Source organism: Mus musculus, chromosome 16 (genome assembly GCF_000001635.26).
Source record: "Mus musculus strain C57BL/6J chromosome 16, GRCm38.p6 C57BL/6J".
NCBI classification, from domain to species: Eukaryota; Metazoa; Chordata; class Mammalia; order Rodentia; family Muridae; genus Mus; species Mus musculus.
In genome coordinates, this window is record NC_000082.6 from 94,509,552 (window position 1) to 94,527,115 (window position 17,564).

Consider the following 17,564-nt stretch of genomic DNA (forward strand, 5'->3'; position numbering starts at 1 on the left):
ATGTGTTTAGCTTTTGTATGTTGCTGCCTGAAGCAGGTATGTGAGAAAACCCTGAAAACATGTCTTCATGGAAAGCAGGCTGTGCCACAGAGTATGCACTCCATGTTCTTCACCTTGACAGGTTTCTAACAGTTCGTGAAATTTATGTAAGAATAAACCTTTAGCCGGGTGAGGTGATGCACGCCTTTAATCCCAGCACTTGGGAGGCAGAGGCAGGCAGATTTCTGAGTTCAAGGACAGCCTGGTCTACAAAGTGAGTTCCAGGACAGCCAGGGCTACACAGAGAAACCCTGTCTCGAAAACCAAAAAAAAAAAAAAAAAGAAAAGAAAAAAGAATAAACCTTTATTAACCCTCCCAAATGGTTTGAAACTTTTTAAAAAATGTGCTAGATTTTAAGCAAATGATTGGTATTTACTAAGTGAAATGTGATCAACTAAAACTTAATTCACAAATCAAGCAACTTTCCAATCTCCTGACTTTCTGTGCATCCTAAGACTGCAGGATTTTCTCAGTTAGCAAGGAAGCTGTCCCGCTGCAAACTACACAACAGTACCTTTCTCTTCATTGAATGAGGGACGGGGCCTCTTCCTCTGGCTGAGTCATGACTGGGCTCTGCTCCTGAGACAATAGCAACTGTGAAAGCCACCCCTCACCAGCAAAGGTAGACAGGAAATCATAAATCCACTTCCCCTCATTTACAAGGTTTGCTCAATGAAGAATACAGCCTATGTTGAATGGGCAGCCTTTGGGTATTTATTCCACAAAGAGATACTCATAAGAATAAAACAGACTAGTTAGTGCTGATGCCAGAAAGAGGCTGAAGCACATCTGGGACCCTGGTGGTGTCACTGTGGCCTGAGAAAAATGCGGTAGCACAAAGGACCCCTAAGGAAGAAATTATAGCCACAGTGCATAGTCAACACAAGGGTCACAGGGGCTCAGAGCGTGACTTTATGTCACAGCTTGTGTGAGGCCCACGGTTTAATCTCTAGCTCTGCAAAACCAGTAACAGTCATACACAAAATGCAGTTAGGACAAAATGAGAAAACGATACAGCACACACAGGAGCAGTCTTGGAATCAATCCATTATTAGACTTGAGTTCAGTTATTTCAGTGAGAAAAAATAATCAAGCTGGTTTTCAGCAGAAAACAAAAGCGGCAAGTAAGTGGAGTTAGGCACTCACCTGAATGTTGACAAACACGCCGTGGTAAGTCTCATACAGGACCTTGCTGCCTTTCACAAGCAGTGGGAACTCAAAGGGGACCTCAGTCTTGCCACTGGGAATCTTTCCTGGCTTCAGCACGTCTATGGTGCTGTTGATAATCTGGATCGGCTGTCAACACAAAGCAGCTTCAGCTATCAGCACACACTGTGCCTGTCTCTCTCTGCAGTCCTACTAGCAGCAGGCACATGAAATCTCCCGCTCTCCTGTGTCTTGGTAGCACAGTACTGATGCTAAACAAAAACATCAAGCTGCTGCTGCTGTTCTTTAAGTCTGCACAGTAATGGTTCATTTCCTTACATCCTTTTTTTTTTACTAGTCAGAGGACAACTTGTGGGAGTCAGTCTGCTCCTTGAACTGTATAGGTCCCATCTCAGTGGTTCAATAATGGTCCTGTCACATATCAGGGACTGAGGCGCTGTACACAGTAGGAACTGAACCCATGTATGCCTGCTTCCTGCTCAAATACCTCACTAGACTGTCCTAACAGCCCTATATTCACCATAAGTAAGCAGACCTACCACTGAAGCTGCCTGGCCACCTTGGCCAACATCGGGCCCGGGGCTACTCCTTACCTGGCATCTCTAACATCACTGCCCCAGCTCCCACAGCCCTCAGCCAGGGCCTCAGCACCGCAGCTCTGTGGGCAGAGCAGGTCTGTCTCTCCTCAAGCTCCAGGTGCCCACAGAGACTCCTCAGTGGGCTCCATAGAGAAAGAAATAGGACTAGCACTCAGGCAGTCCAAGTTTTATGTTCTCTGTTTCACTTTATTTTGAGATACAGCCTCCCTGCATAGTCCAGACTGGCCTCCAAGTCCTGATTCTCGTGCCCTCTGCCTCAGCCTCCAGAGAACTGGGACTACAGCATGCACCACCACATCCAGATGCTCTCATGCTTTTATATCTTTGATTTAACCTCACCCCAACGAAGTGCCTATGGATTAAAATTAGAAAGATGCAGAAACATGGGACACTAATAAACCTAAACAAACTCATGTTCTCTTCCTCACAGCCTTCCTCAGACAGCTTGTATGGCCTTCAGGGAAAAGATTTGGGGAACTTTTCTAAATTTGGGGAACTTTCTAAAATATAAACTCTACCCAAAATAATAAAACCATAATAAAAGAGCTCCTTGCTCCAAGTGTGTCTTACCTCTGTCAAGTTCAACAGGAGCAGTGTACAAAGCGAGCAGACAAGTCTGATAAAGCAAGGCAAGGCCCACGAGCCACAAGCATTCCTCAGAGAAGCTCGGATGACTCAAGTCAACACAAGTTTCTTCTAATCCCAAGCACCAGCCAGGGATATTACACATACAAATACCTACTAGCAGGACACAGAAGCAACACAAACGCATGCTCTGTAAGAGCTGGGAGTGTGAAGACCATGAAAGTAGAGACAGCTAACAAGTCACAGGGCAAGCGCAAAGCTCCACAGAGAGCTATGCTAGCTCTTACCTTCACAGAGTTGTAAAAGGCTTCGAACACACCCACACTTTTGGCACTGAGCTGGAGGTTTACAGTCCCTTCCATTGTCAAAGAGACTCCCTGGTGCTGGACTGAGTCCTTGCTAGAGATGACCACCACACCAGAGAGCATTTCCTGAGGGAAAAGAAACAGCCTCCAATCAGAGCAGCACACCTTTCTGGAACAATCTTTTTGATTCAGAGATTCAGATACTCTCTGACGAAGACGACCACTAGATTTAAGATGCAGTTGTTGCAATGCCCCACCCCTAACCCTGCCCAACAACAGTGATGTATCAGTGGACAAAGGACGCACTGGGCCTCCGCATGCCACCTTCCAGGTACATCATTTTTTTAAAGATGGATTTATTTATTTATATGAGTACACTGTAGCTGCACTGATGGTTGTGAGCTATTATGTGGTTGCTGGGAATTTGAATTCAGGACTTCTGCTCGCTCCAGTAGGCCCCGCTTGCTCCGGCCCTGCTCTCTCTGGCCTGAAGATTTATTTATTATTATATGTAAGTACACTGTAGCTGTCTTCAGACACACCAGAGGAGGGTGTCAGATCTCATTATGGATGGTTGTAAGTCACCATGTGGTTGCTGGGATTTGAACTCAGGACCTTTGGAAGAGCAGTCAGTGCTCTTAACCGCTGAGCCATCTCTCCAGCCCCCAGATACACCTTCAGTCCTGGCTTGTAGATCCCATCTGAGGTCTGGTTTGCAAACTCTGCAGACGGTACTGTGGCAGCAAAAAGCTGCTGACAACACACATAGACAGCCAGGGTAAGACTACGGAAGAAGAGCCCACGCAGGCACTGGTGCTGGTGCCTGCCCACTGACTTTACTCCCAGCTTCAGGGGAGACAGTCTGCCATTTCTTGTGCTCTGGGGGACTCTGTGTCTATTAAATGTACTAAGTCTTTGTTTTCCACTGCCCATCTCACAGCAATCTAAATGAAGACAAACCGGGCCAGCAGGATGGTGCAGCAGCTCAAGACACTTGCTGTCAAGCCTGATGACCTGAGTTCTAATCCTGGGACCGCACGAGAGAGAACCAACTTACACAAGGTGTTCTCTGACCTCCACATACCCGAGTGTCCTATCACACAAGTAACAGTTTTGAATAAGTATCTTCTCCATTCTCAGTAGAAGCCTGAGTGTGGTGATTTGAATGGGCTTGACCCCCACAGACAGTGTGTGAATGCTTGGTCCATATGAAATGGCACTACTAGAAGGTGTGGCTTTGTTGGATGAAGTGTGTCACTGAGGGGGTGGACTTTGAGGTCTAATGTGCTTAAACTCTGCCCAGTGTGGCTCAGTCTCCTCCTTGCTGCCTGCAGATCCAGATGTAGAACTCTCAGCTCCTGCTCCAGCACCATGCCTGTCTGGATGCCACTATGTTCCTGCCTTGCTGATAATGGACTGAATTTCTGAACCTGTAAGCCAGTCTCATACTAGCATACTCCAGAAGAGAGGTGAACAAAATACGTCTATAGACTTCATTAATTAATTAAACTAGCCACTGCCCTTGAGAATAGTTCTGTCCTCATGTAATCATAACATTTTTGTTTACTCTTATGGGAAACATCAAAAGGTCTCTAGGTTGACCACTGACTGCCACATTATAATTATCGGATCCATGGTGCCCTTTTGTTCCTTTAATCCCCATGCACATGAGGGGAAAGCAGTAAACAACTTTGAAAGCACAGAAAGTACTTGGTGAGTCAGGGTCTACTCAATTATTCTTTGATTTAATTAAGAAACAACACTGTAAAGAAAATTCAAAATTAAGCCAGGTGGTGGTGGCACATGCCTTTAATCCCAGCACTAAGGAAGTAGGAGGATCTCTGTGAATTCAAGGCCAGCCTGATCTACAGAGCTAGTTCCAGAGCAGCCAGGGCTATAAAGAAAAACCCAGTCTTGAAAAAGAAAAAATAGCCGGGCATGGTGGCACACGCCTTTAATCCCAGCACTCAGGAGGCAAAGGCAGGCAGATTTCTGAGTTCGAGGCCAGCCTGGTCTACAAAGTGAGTTCTAGGACAGCCAGGGCTACACAGAGAAACCCTGTCTCGAAAAACCTAAAGAAAAAAAAATCAAGATACTAATTTGTTGATCATTCTTATAACATATACGAGTCTATACAATTCTTATCTTAAAAAAAAAAAAAAAAGGATGGATAATTAATCCAGGTGTAGCCCAAGGAGTTGTCCAGAGGACAGTGGAATGTAAGTGTTCTCAAAGGGGGACAGACATGAACCCTGGAACTAATGAGAACCCAAGAACTCTCCCCACTCTTACTTAGAAGCGAGATATAGCTCTGAGAGCATCTGTGCCTTCCCGCAGCGAGCAGACAGAGGCCTGCAGCTGGGAATCAGGGCTTCAGCGGCTGCTCTTAGAATCAAGAATGGCAGCGAGTCTAGGAATCTTAGGGAGATCCCTGCAGGTGTGTGGTGTTCAGGGGAAAGAGCTGCCTTTGTCATCTGAAGATGACCCTTAACCCAAGAAAGCTGAGATAACCAAAAACCTGAATGAGGGAGCTGTAGCTCCATGCTGTACATATGCAGAAAACATAGAAGGTGGGCAGAATGTTCTAGGCTATACACCATACCTCCCATGTAGAATTCAAACTAGTGTTCCTCAAAGTAGGCAGCATGGCTGCCTCAGAGCCACTGACCTTGAGAAAAACTCAACCTTTCCTTGAGGCAGAGGGCCAAAGTGCCAAGTGGCCATAGCCCACCTTCAATCAACATCACAGAAGCTTCCAGGTCACCCCTGGCCTCAGCCTTGTGGTCTTCACAGCGAAAACGTAACACCATTGACCAAGAACGAGAAGACGCCTTTCCAACTCTGTCAATAAAATGTAAGAACCACTCCAAACTGTATAATGGCTTGTTACCCGAAATAAACTACCAAAGTCATAATTTGAACTCAGTATCTGAAGATGAGGAAACAAGCAGAGGAGGGGCAGCCCAAGGCCCCTGGCCTCTGTCCCTGACAGCTGGGGTTCATCAGAGTACCAGAACCTCGCTGTGTGCATACATTACACTGTTGTTACCTTGACAGCCTGGGCTCACTAGTGCACCAGAACATCACTGTGCATACATTACATCGTCGTTAACGTTCTTCAGCCAGTAAGCACAAAGGCTGGTTGCTAATACGTTGGCTGTCATGAATAGAGCTGTAATAAACATTTTATAAGCTGTATACTGCTCCACTTATGAAAAGTGTTTGGGGAATGGTATTTGTACATTCTCCTTGTACCTGGAAAACTGACAGAGTTGAGAAACTGATAGAGCTGATTGCCTAAGAGAAGGGAATGAAGGATGGGGCGGAAGGAGGTGAATGTTACCTGTCCTGGAATGCAAAATGCTTGAACCATATGAAGTGATGACCTGTTACCATAGTAAGTTCATTTTCAAGTAAAATTCTAGAGTAAGTTCCAGGAGACCCAGGGCTACAAAGTGAAACAAAACAATCTTTACACTGTCTTGAACTGCACAGAAGCAGTTTACAGAAATGTTGGTATGAAAATATCTGGAGGATATTATCAGTGAAAGCTGTCACCTTTTTCTTCATGTATGGAACTGTTTGATGTTATCGTTTTAGCTACAATGCAAATGTGAGAACAGCAGTTCATCTTCCAAATGTAGTCTGCAAACAGCTATCTAGAAAATGCTAAGGAAATAGGAAAAGCTCATCAGTAGCCCCCTGGGCTTGGCAAGCTGCACAGTGGCTGAGTGTGCACCACAGACCTCAGTGTGCAGCTTTACCAAGTCATGCCATGACCAACTGGGACTGAGAGCACGGAGCCCGCACACTCATCTCCCACCACACACAGAACGGAGGTCTTCCTTGGCCCTGGACAACACACAGGACAAGACAACACCAATCTCTGAGCTCTGCATTTTGTGTTTCTATCCACTGCATGCTGCTGCCAGTTACTAGTTTGTTTCTGCTCTTCTAGACCAGTTAGAGCCTCATGTATGAGAAGGGAGGGAAAACAGTTCACACTTCCCAGCCTACCAATAAAATGTCCACCTTGCTGGGCTGTGGTGGTGCACGCCTTTAATCCCAGCACTTGGGAGGCAGAGGCAGGAGGATTTCTAGAGTTTGCAGCTATCCTGGTCTACAGAGTGAGTTCCAGGACAGCCAGGGCTACACAAAGGAACCCTGTCTCAAAACAAACAAACAAACAAACATACAAAAAAAAGTCCATCTTATGCTAGGATGTAGCAGCGTTTGAGTATATGCCCAGGAGCCGTATAGCTGGGTCTTGAGCTAGATCCATTTCCAATTTTCTGAGAAACCACCATATTGGCTCCCAAAGTGACAAGTTTGCAAGTTTGCACCCCGCCAGCATGGAGTGATCCCCCTTTGCTCCACATCCTTGCCAGAAGCTGTCACCTGTGGTTTTTATCTTAGCCATTCTGACAGGTATAAGATGGAATCTCAGAAACTTTTGAGTTGCATTTTCCTAATAGCTAAGGACGTTGAATACTTTAAGCATTCTCAGCCATGAGAGATTCCTCTGTTAATAATTCTGTTTAGGTCCGTACCACATTTTTAATTGAATTATTTAGTGGGTTGATGTTTAATTTCTTGAGTTCTTTATGTATTTTGGATATCAGCCCTCTGTCAGATGTGGGGTTGGTGGAAATCTTTTTCTGTAGGCTGTCTTTTTGTTTTACTGACAGTGTCCTTTGTCTTACAGCTTTTCAGTTTTATGAGGTTTATTAATTGTTGATCTTAGTGCCTGCATCATTGGTGTTCTTTTTACGAAGTTGTTTCCTAGGCCAATGTGTTGGGGAGCTATTCCCCACCTCCTCTTCTGTCTTGTGCAAGTATGTTCACAGCAGCTTTATTTATAGCAGCCAGAAACTGGAAACAACCTAGATGTCCCTCAACCAAAGGATGGATAAAGAACATTTACACAATGGAGTATTACTTGGCTATTAAAAACAATGACATCATGAAATTTGTAGGCAAATGGATGGAACTAGAAAAAACATCATCCTGAGTGAGGCAGCCCAGACCCAGAAAGACAAACACAGCATGTGCTCACTTATGAGTGGCTACTCAGCTGTCAAGTCAAAGTCCACAGAGAGGCTCAGTACAAGGAGGTCTAGGAAGGGAAACAATAGATTTCAGAGGTGCACTGCGGGTGGGGAGGGTTGGGAACAGGAGGGATCAGGTAGTAGGGATGGAAGGAGAAAATACTAGGGGAAACAACTGGGATTGAGAGCCATTTGGTGGGCAAGATGGAAACCCAGAATGGAAACTCCACAGAATCTATGAGAGTAATCACAGCAAAGACTCCTAGTAATGGGGGACAAGGAGCCTCAAGTGGAGGATTGGGACACTAACCCTGTCACAACACTTTTGACCTGCGGTTCATCCTGCCTGCAGTGTGCTAGGACTGAAGCCCAGCAGAATCATCATCAGAGAGAGACTCCATCCAGCAACTGATGGGAGCAGATACAGAGCGCCACAGCCAAATATTAGGTGGAGCTTGGGCAGTGCTGCAGAGGACAGAGAGGAAGGAAGGATCAGAGGAACCAGAGGGGTCAGGGACACCCCAGAGAACATGGCCCACAGAATCAGCTGACCAGGGCTCAGGGGAAATTTTATGGCAGAGATCAGGAAGCCTGTGGGGGTCTGACCTAGGGCTTCTGCACATATGTTATGGTTGGGTAGCTTGCTGTTCTTGTGGGACTCCTGACAGTGGGCCCAGGCAGAGGTTGCCCTGGCTCTTTTGCCTACTTGTGGGATCCTTCTCCTACGGGACTGCCTTGTCCAACCTAGATGTGATGGTATGTGCTGGGTCTTATTGTAGCTTATAATGCTGTGTTTGTTTGATGTCCCTGGGAGACATGCTCTTTTCTGAGGGTAGTAGGATGTGGGCTGGATCTAGGGGAGAGGGGAGGTTGCAGGAGTGGGGGAAAGAAGCTGGGGGTGGGGGTAACTGGGGTTGGGATGTAACATCTGAGAGAATAAAAAACAAGTCCGTCTTCAGGCTGCCAGAAGGTTCAGCAGGTAAAAGCACCTGCCACCAAACCTGATGACCTGAGTTCCATCCCCACTTCCCACGCTAGGAGAGAAACACTCACTAGTTCTCTTCTGACCTGTGTCCTGTGTGTCTGTGTGTGTGTGTCTGTCTGTCTGTGTTAAATGGAAAAACAGTCATTCTCCTTCCTGACTACAAGTTGAAGCCCAGAGTAGTGCCTGGGGTTGAAGAAGGGATTACAAATAGAACGGCGTGCATACATTACCACCTCTCGGAAAGCTGGGGGCTGGGTGGGGAGGAGGATGTGTGTGGGGTGTTGCAAACTCAACAGAAACTGAAATGACGATGGAGAGCAAAGAGAAGGGTGCCTTCACCTCGGACACTTTAGTGTCCCACCTTGCTAAGAGGTCAGCTGGTAGTCAAGGGCAGAGATAGAACATTGAGGGATGAGTGTCACAGGGGACTGCACCCAGACCACTGGGAATGTCCACAAAGCATTGTGCCTTAGACATCCACTGACAGACCAGCAGGGTACTGACTTAGTCTGGGGCACTGATAGGGCACTGATAGGGTACTGAGTGGAGAAGAGTCAGCCGAGGGGACAACAGTACAACAGAGGGCTGTGGTGATGAAGGTGATACTGATTATCAATCACCTTGTTAGGATCGCCTAGTAGACCAGCCTCTGGGCAGGCCTGTGAGGGATTATCTGACTAGGTTAACTGAGGCCAGAAGTGCACCCTAACAGGAGTGAATAAACTGGGAAAGGAGCTAAGCACTCACAGTTGTCTCTCAGCTTCCTGACTGCAGATGCAGTCTGACCAGCTGCCTCAAGTCCCTATCACCATGAATTCCCCACGAAGGACTGTGAGCCAAAAACCAAGCAGTGTTCCCTTAAGCTGCCTGTCAGCATATTTATGTCAGCAATATGAGAAGGAAGTCAGTAACACAAGGACCAACTGACAAACGTTCCTGGGCTGGCTCTCCACACAGCTGGACCGGAAGCCCCAGGACAGCAACAGCAGCTGGGTGGAGAATGCAGGGTTCAGGCCACACAGGCTTCACGGGCAGCCTGAAACAGAATTCGGGTAAAGCTAGGGCAGGAGGGAGGAGAGGAAAAGACAGTGACTGAGCAGGGAGGAAGTCCACGGAGCCCTGATGTGCAGGACTCATGGCATGCTTAGACCTGTCCAGCTTCAGAGTCCAGGCCAGCATGAGAGCAGCTGTGACAACCACAGAATCATGGGGACAATTTTACCCCACGCCAATTTTCAAACAGGCTGGGCTAATTCTCAAAATGCCTTTCGTGCATTGCATAAGGAGCAGGCTCTGAACCAGGAACCGAGTCTTTTCAGGAGCATTAGGTACAGGTGAGGAAAGAGGCCCACTTACAGTCCTAACTGTGCTTCCTAAAAGGGTCAGAAGCCTCCACGTGACCCTGCAATCTCTCATACTCTCACAGCACTTCAGATCATCCCAGCAGGACATCTGTTTTTATTGTTCTCTTGTTATGAAGAGGCACCATAACCAAGGCAACTTACAAAGACAGTGTTTACTTGGGAGTCTGCTTATGCTTTCAGACTATCATGGAGGGCATGACAGCAGATAGGCATGGTATTGGAGCAGTAGCTAAGAGGTTACATACACAACTTGATTCGAAACCTAGAGAGACTGGCCCAGGTGTGGGCTTTAGACACCTCAAAGCCCAGTGACACACCTCCTCCAATAACACCACATCTAATCCGTCACAAACAATTCCACCAAAGTCACTTTTATTCAGTCTGCTAACCTAGGCCTAGCCCTGGAAGCTTCTAGCTTCTGTACAAGCTTCTCCAGGTCCAGAGTGTTTTCAGTCTCTGAGACTTGCTACTGAATAAGCTTACCCTTGTTCTTTATGAACACTAGCTGGCCAGTCAACTCAGCTGTTCTGCCTCAAAACTCCTCTCCAAGCTGACTGTTTCAATCTGGCTTCTCTTTCTCAGCCTCTCCTGAATTCTTTGCTTGGCCTCATACTAACTCTTCTGGCTCCTGATTCTCTTGCTCATTTTGTCTTTACCTGTGTCTAGCTTGTATCTACAACCTGTCTCTAGAAAACTCTCCTGGTAAAACCGCCTCCTTCTCCCTCTCTGTGCTGCTTTACTCTCCCTCTCAACTCTACTGTACCCTGCACTGCACTCTCTTCTTCCTGCACTGTCTGTCTGTCCCTTAAGTAGCTTCTCTTTCCTCTCTCTTCTCCTGAGAGTTGGGCACATCCTGTCAAATCTTTCTCTGATTCGTCACTTTGCCACTCAGTTAGACATCACTTTCTTCCAAACATAGGGGCTTTCTTCTACACACTAACTTTACCGTCATTGTTTGGGATTAAAGGGGTGTACTAAGGGCATGTCTGCATTCCAGCCAGAGGGATTAAAGGTGTGTGCTAAAGGCTGAGCCACACCCTAAGTAGAAACAGGTTCAAATATCTTCTAACATACCAACTGGGTACCAAGCATTCAAATATGTGGTCGTATGGGGGACATTCTCATTCAAACGACCACAATCATGTAAAGTATAGTTAGGCTTTCTTTCTTTCTAAAGATTTTATTTCCCATGTATTCATAAATCTGAAGCATGTTCTCATGAAAGTGACACCATTGAGTATTAGGGTATGAGTAGAGAGTATTAGGTAGAGTAGAGAGTGCGAGAGAGTGCAAGGGCACGTGGAGGGTTCTGACCCTTTTAGGAAGCACAGTTAGGACTGTAAGTGAGCCTCTTTTCTCACCTGTACATGTATGTTTTACCTGTATTTATGCCTGTGCACCATGTGCATGCCTGGTACCTTGGAGGTCAGAAGAAGGCATGGGAGCCCATGGGACTGGAATTGTGAGCTGGTTGTAAGCTACCATGTAGATGCTGGGAATCAAACCAGGATCTTCTGCAAGCGCAGGCAGTGCTCTGAACCTCTGAGCCACCTCTCCAGCCCCGTGCTTTCACTTTTAAAATAGCAGTTCAGTTCTGCAACTTTTCCTTATAAATTATGAGCTACTGTGTATAAGGTTTCTCTTTATTTTTGAAGAAGTTATATCCACACCATGTAAGACAAAATGCACAGAAGAGTTCTGAGGGTTTGGGGGTCGGTGGGTAGATAACAGTAATCAGCCCATGCCACAGAAGTCCCTTGTCATAGTAACCTGACTATGCTAGTTTATTTCTGTTGTATTTCACAACCCTAATACTCAGTGGTGTCACTTTCATGAGAACATGCTTCACATTTATGAATAAAGCATCCTGAATTCATAAAAACAAGGCATTATATTTACATTATAGAGATTTACTGCAGGGATCTTCTAGTCAGTAAGTACACACACTTTTATTCATGTGCATGTTACTGCACCACAGAAATAAAGTAACACCAAAATCCCACTCAGCCTTGGGGTTTCAAAGTGCTTGAACATGTATCCCCCTTGGATGCTGACCCTTGGCCCTCCCGTCCACAGCACACAGGCATCTGACGACAGTGCAATGCTTAACACGCAAGCACCTGGGCTGCTGTCTGGGGAGTATGCTGCTGTATTCGCATCATGGCAGAACAGTTCTGAGAGTGAATCAACTATGGGGTGCAGGAGAATACAACGACATGACCACTGAGCATCCGAGCCTCGACTATGGGTCACATTTATGCTTAGTCTGGAAATACTAGCTCTCCATTCTGAAAATACAGCATTTGAGTAGATGTTGTTTCCACCCTACAGATGAGAATTAAGACCCAGAGTCCTGGGTTTGGGAACAAAACGATGGTGACTCCAGACGACAATCCCAACACTCAAGATGCTACTACAGGAGGACTGCTGCAAGTTCAAGCCTGCCTAGCCACAGCAACAGTGAGTTCCAGACCAACCTGAATGGCAGACAGAGTGAGACCCTATCTCAAAACACAGGCAAGTACCTGCCACCAAGCACCAAATCCAAATTCAACCCCCAGGACACATGGTAGAAGGAAAAGAATGGACTGACTTCTTGTCTGTCCCTCGGTGTGTGTGTGTGTGTCTGTGAGATGTATAGAAATACATACATAGAAATAAATGTAAAGAGAGAGAGAGAGAAGAAAGCAAGTTCAAACATTCTCTATTTGTGTCTTGCCACGTCGCTGACTTTCCCTAAGCTCTGTCATCTCTCGAAGTTGTAAAGAGAACAGCACATGTGAGAAGGGGGACACTACCACATGCTATTATAAAACAGTACTAGTTACATATTCCCAAAGGAAATTAAAAATGTTGCTGGAAATATGGAATTAGAAGTCTGGTTTTCAACCTAATCGGAAGACTTTTAGGTAGAAGACAGCCTGCTAACACAGCTGTTAAGGCTACACATCCAGGGATGAAGACCTGGTGAAATTGACAAGTTCTTCTAATGTTCTCTGTTGGTGAATTACAGAGAAAACTTTATTCACAGGAGCCCTGAAATATCTACCCTCATATTTAATCATCCTCTTAAGAATGGCTATTATCTAGAATACTGTCATATATAGAAACTCCACACTGCACTACATGTTCCCCTGTTGAATTAATGCTTGTCAAGTCATTTAACAGCTTCTGAGCACCTATGAAGTAGCAGCTACTGGATCCAGATGCTATAAATAAATACATAAGAGGGGCTGTTGATTCAGACCTGCATGCCATCCCTGGGGTCCCCACAGAGGGAGAGAGGCCCTCCTCCACAATGTTCTCTCACCTCCACCTGTACACATGTGTATCAATACTTTTAAATATCTCAATGGGTAGGTTCACAGAGAAGACTTATGACAATAAAAGAATTACCGAGGTCATATAAAATGTACAGTATGTTTATAGCTATTGACTATGACTAAATTATCATAAACATTCCCATTTTATTGTCTTTTTTTCTAGCATTTCTAATGCTGTCAAAAATCTAACATTCCTAAATCCTGCATTGTAATTCTGCTCATAAAATTTTCCTAACATTTAAAATATTAAAATTAGAAATTATTATATTAGGGGAAAATTAGATATTTCTAAGTAACCTGTGTTTAAAAAAAAAAAATCAGGGGGCTGGTGAGATGGCTCAGTGGGTAAGAGCACCCAACTGCTCTTCCGAAGGTCCGGAGTTCAAATCCCAGCAACCACATGGTGGCTCACAACCATCCATAACGAGATCTGACTCCCTCTTCTGGAGTGTCTGAAGACAGCTACAGTGTACTTACATATAATAAATAAATCTTTAAAAAAAAAAATCATACTGGTCCCAGCACTCAGGAAGCACAGGCAGGTAGAGCTCTGTGAGTTTGAGGTCAGCCTGGTTCAGAGCTATATAGAGACCCTATCTAAAAACAAAACAAAACAATCCCCAAACTCACCCCCTAAAAAGAAAATACTGATGAAGTCATAAGACATGTAAGTTGTTCAATCTACAAATTTGATTAGCAAATCCTTCTGAAACCCATGTGGGACACAAGGACTGCTCTGGAGTCCACAGAGATGACTGAACTGCAGTCTCTTCATGTCCCTGGAGAAACGCCAGGTCAGAGTTTAGGTGGGTGGTCTGATCCTCCTACCACCAGTCCATTCCCTATCCTGGGTCCCTGACCTTTCCAGCAGATCCTGGTGAGTGACGTGGGCTTGCACTGGAGTAAATCACTACTAAAAAACATTTACTGGGGATGTCTGGATTTTAAAGAGGAGGCTGAAACTTAATAAGCTAAACAGTCAAGCCACAAAGGTTTTTAAAAGATTAAGCCAAGGAAAACAGAAGATAACAAAGTCAGCCCACTAAAGCCTCTCCACGTAAACGGTGCACAGTCCCACTGGGGACTCATTTTCTAACCCTCCTGATCCCGGAGCTGGGATGGCTCTTCCTGGAGGAAGCTAGCTTTCTACATCCCACTCCACAGACACCCCCATCCAGCACTTGGCCATCTTTCACGTCACCTGACAAGGACAGTGTGTGGCCTATGGGTACAGCAGAGCTATTCAGCCATAGAAACAAGCATGCTCCAACAGTCATGGATACTGAAAACATGCTGTGTCAAAGAAGCCAGTCAGAAAGGGCCACAACCAGGAGGACTCTTGTCCTGTGAAAGGCTACAACAGGCAGATCCTGTGGCATATGTGTGATCTCCTGGGGCTGGGGGCAGGGAAGGAGGAGTAACAGCTATCAAGTACGGGGGCTTTTTTGGAGTTGGTGACAACCTTCTAAACTTAGTGGGGATGGATGCACAGCACTATAAATACACTAAAACCACTAGATTAGCTGTTTTAATGGGCTGGTTTTTGCTGTATCCAAATTATATCTCTAACATCTGTGTGTATATATAAATTATATCCCTACAAAACTATTTTTTTTTTTAAGATTTATTTATTTATTATATGTAAGTACACTGTAGCTGTCCAGAAGAGGGAGTCAGATCTTGTTACAGATGGTTGTGAGCCACCATGTGGTTGCTGGGATTTGAACTCCGGACCTTCCGAAGAGCAGTCAGTGCTCTTACCCACTGAGCCATCTCACCAGCCCCCTCCTACAAAACTATTAACCAAGAAAAAAGTCATGTCGCTTTCCATTGGCCTCAGAACTGTTACTATTTTGCTACATTTACTTTTGTTCTGTATACACATGCGGAAACTTATACACACCACATCTAGCGGTTAAGGTTACCATGGCAAAGGTCAGCATATGAAAGGGCTCCCTTGTGACTAAGACACACCGAGAAATTCAACACAGACACAATTGTTTGACAAACGCTTTGCACTGCATTCTGGTCCTTGCCTTTAGTGTCTTTCATTTTAAACAATTTTACTGGCCGGGCATGGTGGCACACGCCTTTAATCCCAGCACTTGTGAGGCAGAGGCAGGTGAATTTCTGAGTTCGAGGCCAGCCTGGTCTACAGAGTGAGTTCCAGGACAGCCAGGGGTACACAGAGAAACCGTCTCGGAAAAAAACAAAACAAACAAACAAAAAAAACCCCAACAATTTTACTGACTTACCATTTAAAACGATTTATTTCAAATTATGTTATACACTGTGTCTGTGAGTGCAGTCCAATCAGACCAGAAGTGTGAGATTCCCTGCAGTTGGGAGTTACAGGGAGTTGTGAATGGTCTGACATGGCAGCTGAGAACTGGACCCTCCGAAGATCAGTGGATTCATCTCTCCAGCCCTTATCTTATGGCCCCTGGGCTCGTATCAAACTCAATATGCAGCTAAGGATGATCATAATGTTCTGACCCTGTCTTAAGTGGTAAGATTACAGACACCCACCACCACGTCTGATTTTATGCGGTACTGGCAACTATTTTACAATCTGAGCCACTTCCCCTGGCCTCCAATTGCTTTTCATGAAACTGACAGCTTTAATATGGCAGTGGTTTGACAGTGTGCCTCAACTGAGGCAGGATAGATCGTTTCCTTTATGAACTAACTAAATACTTTCGCAGTGATCTAGCATAAGTGAGTTTCCACTTTCTTAGTGCATCTTGCCAGAGTACAGTCGCTTTTATAAGGGGTGATGGCAACTTGGTGTTTGGGATTTTGTTTTGTGGGGGAGGGGTCTTTGAATGATGTCTACTAGACAAATCACGAATATAGCTTCCTGTGTGGTGAGGATGGAAGTGGGGTGGCTCACTGGAATCTTTTTAAAATAATCAGGTTTCTAGCCTTTAGCGTCCATTTAAGATGTTCACCTGGGATGTTTTTCCCTTTCAACACCACGCTGCATTTGTATCCACTGAACTGTGTGCAGAAGCTAGCTGTGACTCCACGGCTGCTGTGCTGGTGTCTCCGGAGGTAGAGACAGGGCGATTGCATTCTACAACTAGGGTAATGGATCCTGCCGCGGTGAGAGGCTTACAAGAGAACTCTGCTTTAGGATTGACCACAGCCTGGAGCACACATGTCTGTTCTGAAAGCTCTTCTGCAGAAAGGGGCGTTTGTCATCTGCTCTTCACCCCCAGAGCGACAGCTCGAGCCCGCCGCCCGCCCGCCTGCCGCCGGCCCCCAGCCCCACACTGGACAGGACCGCAGGGCACGCCCATCTAGCGTCGGGGCCGCGCGAGCCGTGCTGGAGACCGCAGAGCTTGAAGCCCAACACCCCTCCACTTACCCCGGCGTGATACACTTTATTCGCTCTTTTAATCTTGATGTCCAGAGTGGTCCCCATCTCAGATTATCCGCAAAGGCCGCAACTTCCGGCCACTCGTGACCCGGTTGCCCCGCCCCCTACGAACCCGCCCCTCCGGCGCCTTCCGCAGTGGTGGCACGTGACCGGCTTTCGCGCCACACCTCACACACCTCCCTCCTTCGGGCACAGGGCGTGGCTTAGCGCGGACAGGGGCACGAAACCCACACGCGCGCGCGCGCGCGCGCGCGAACACACACACACACACTTCCGGAACGCGGGAGTGTGCTCTCTGTTCTCCCGGCGTGCCCCGCGGCGGGGGCGAGGCCGCTTCGCAGCGTTTTTTTTACACAGGAAGGCTGCCTTCCCGTCGGGCTGTGCGGCGCGAAAGGCTGCGTTTCGGAGGTGGGTTTCCGGAAGTGATAGCAGGAACGTGTCCCCTCCTGTCATCCGCTTCCTCCATCCCTGTAGCCGCGTCTGCTGCCAGATGTTCTGAGGCGCCACCGCCAGTATCCTCCGGGCGGACGAGTCCGTGCCAACCGCAGGGGCGTGGCCCCGCGCTTGCGACCTGCTGGGCGCTGATTGGTGGAGGGCCGCAGCTACGCCCCCTCAGGCCACGCCCACGACGCAGAGCCAAGGTTTCGGGAAGCGCGAGGTGACCTCGCTCTGCGGCTGCTCGCGGCTCCGCGGCCGCGGAGGCTTCTGGGTACTCCCCAGGCGCCAGCTCTGGAAGTGGTCTTGGTGTTCTGTGGGGTATCCGGGC

General features: G+C 46.7%; 1 protein-coding gene and 1 long non-coding RNA gene across 4 annotated transcripts in view; one reads left to right on the forward strand and one right to left on the reverse strand.

Annotated features, from left to right (window-relative positions):
• Positions 1-13,781, forward strand: part of Gm31323 — a 46,498-nt gene extending 32,717 nt beyond the window's left edge. The window contains exons 4-6 of one of the 3 annotated variants that reach the window (XR_003951878.1): positions 3,637-3,758; positions 4,031-4,165; positions 12,425-13,781. This is a non-coding gene — a long non-coding RNA (predicted gene, 31323). Of the gene's footprint in view, positions 1-3,636; positions 3,759-4,030; positions 7,575-12,424 lie in introns of those variants that run through there. The other 2 variants (XR_876278.2, XR_876279.2) reach the window with 2 other exon arrangements.
• Vps26c (VPS26 endosomal protein sorting factor C) overlaps positions 1-17,078 on the reverse strand; it is a 28,906-nt gene extending 11,828 nt beyond the window's left edge. The window contains exons 1-3 of the mRNA NM_007834.3: positions 16,787-17,078; positions 2,679-2,822; positions 1,187-1,336 (exon numbers count right to left, since the gene is read on the reverse strand). Of these exons, the coding sequence (NP_031860.1) occupies positions 1,187-1,336; positions 2,679-2,822; positions 16,787-16,843 (351 nt within the window). The 5' untranslated portion in view covers positions 16,844-17,078. The remainder of the gene's footprint in view (positions 1-1,186; positions 1,337-2,678; positions 2,823-16,786) is intronic.
• Between the last annotated feature and the right edge of the window lie 486 nt (positions 17,079-17,564).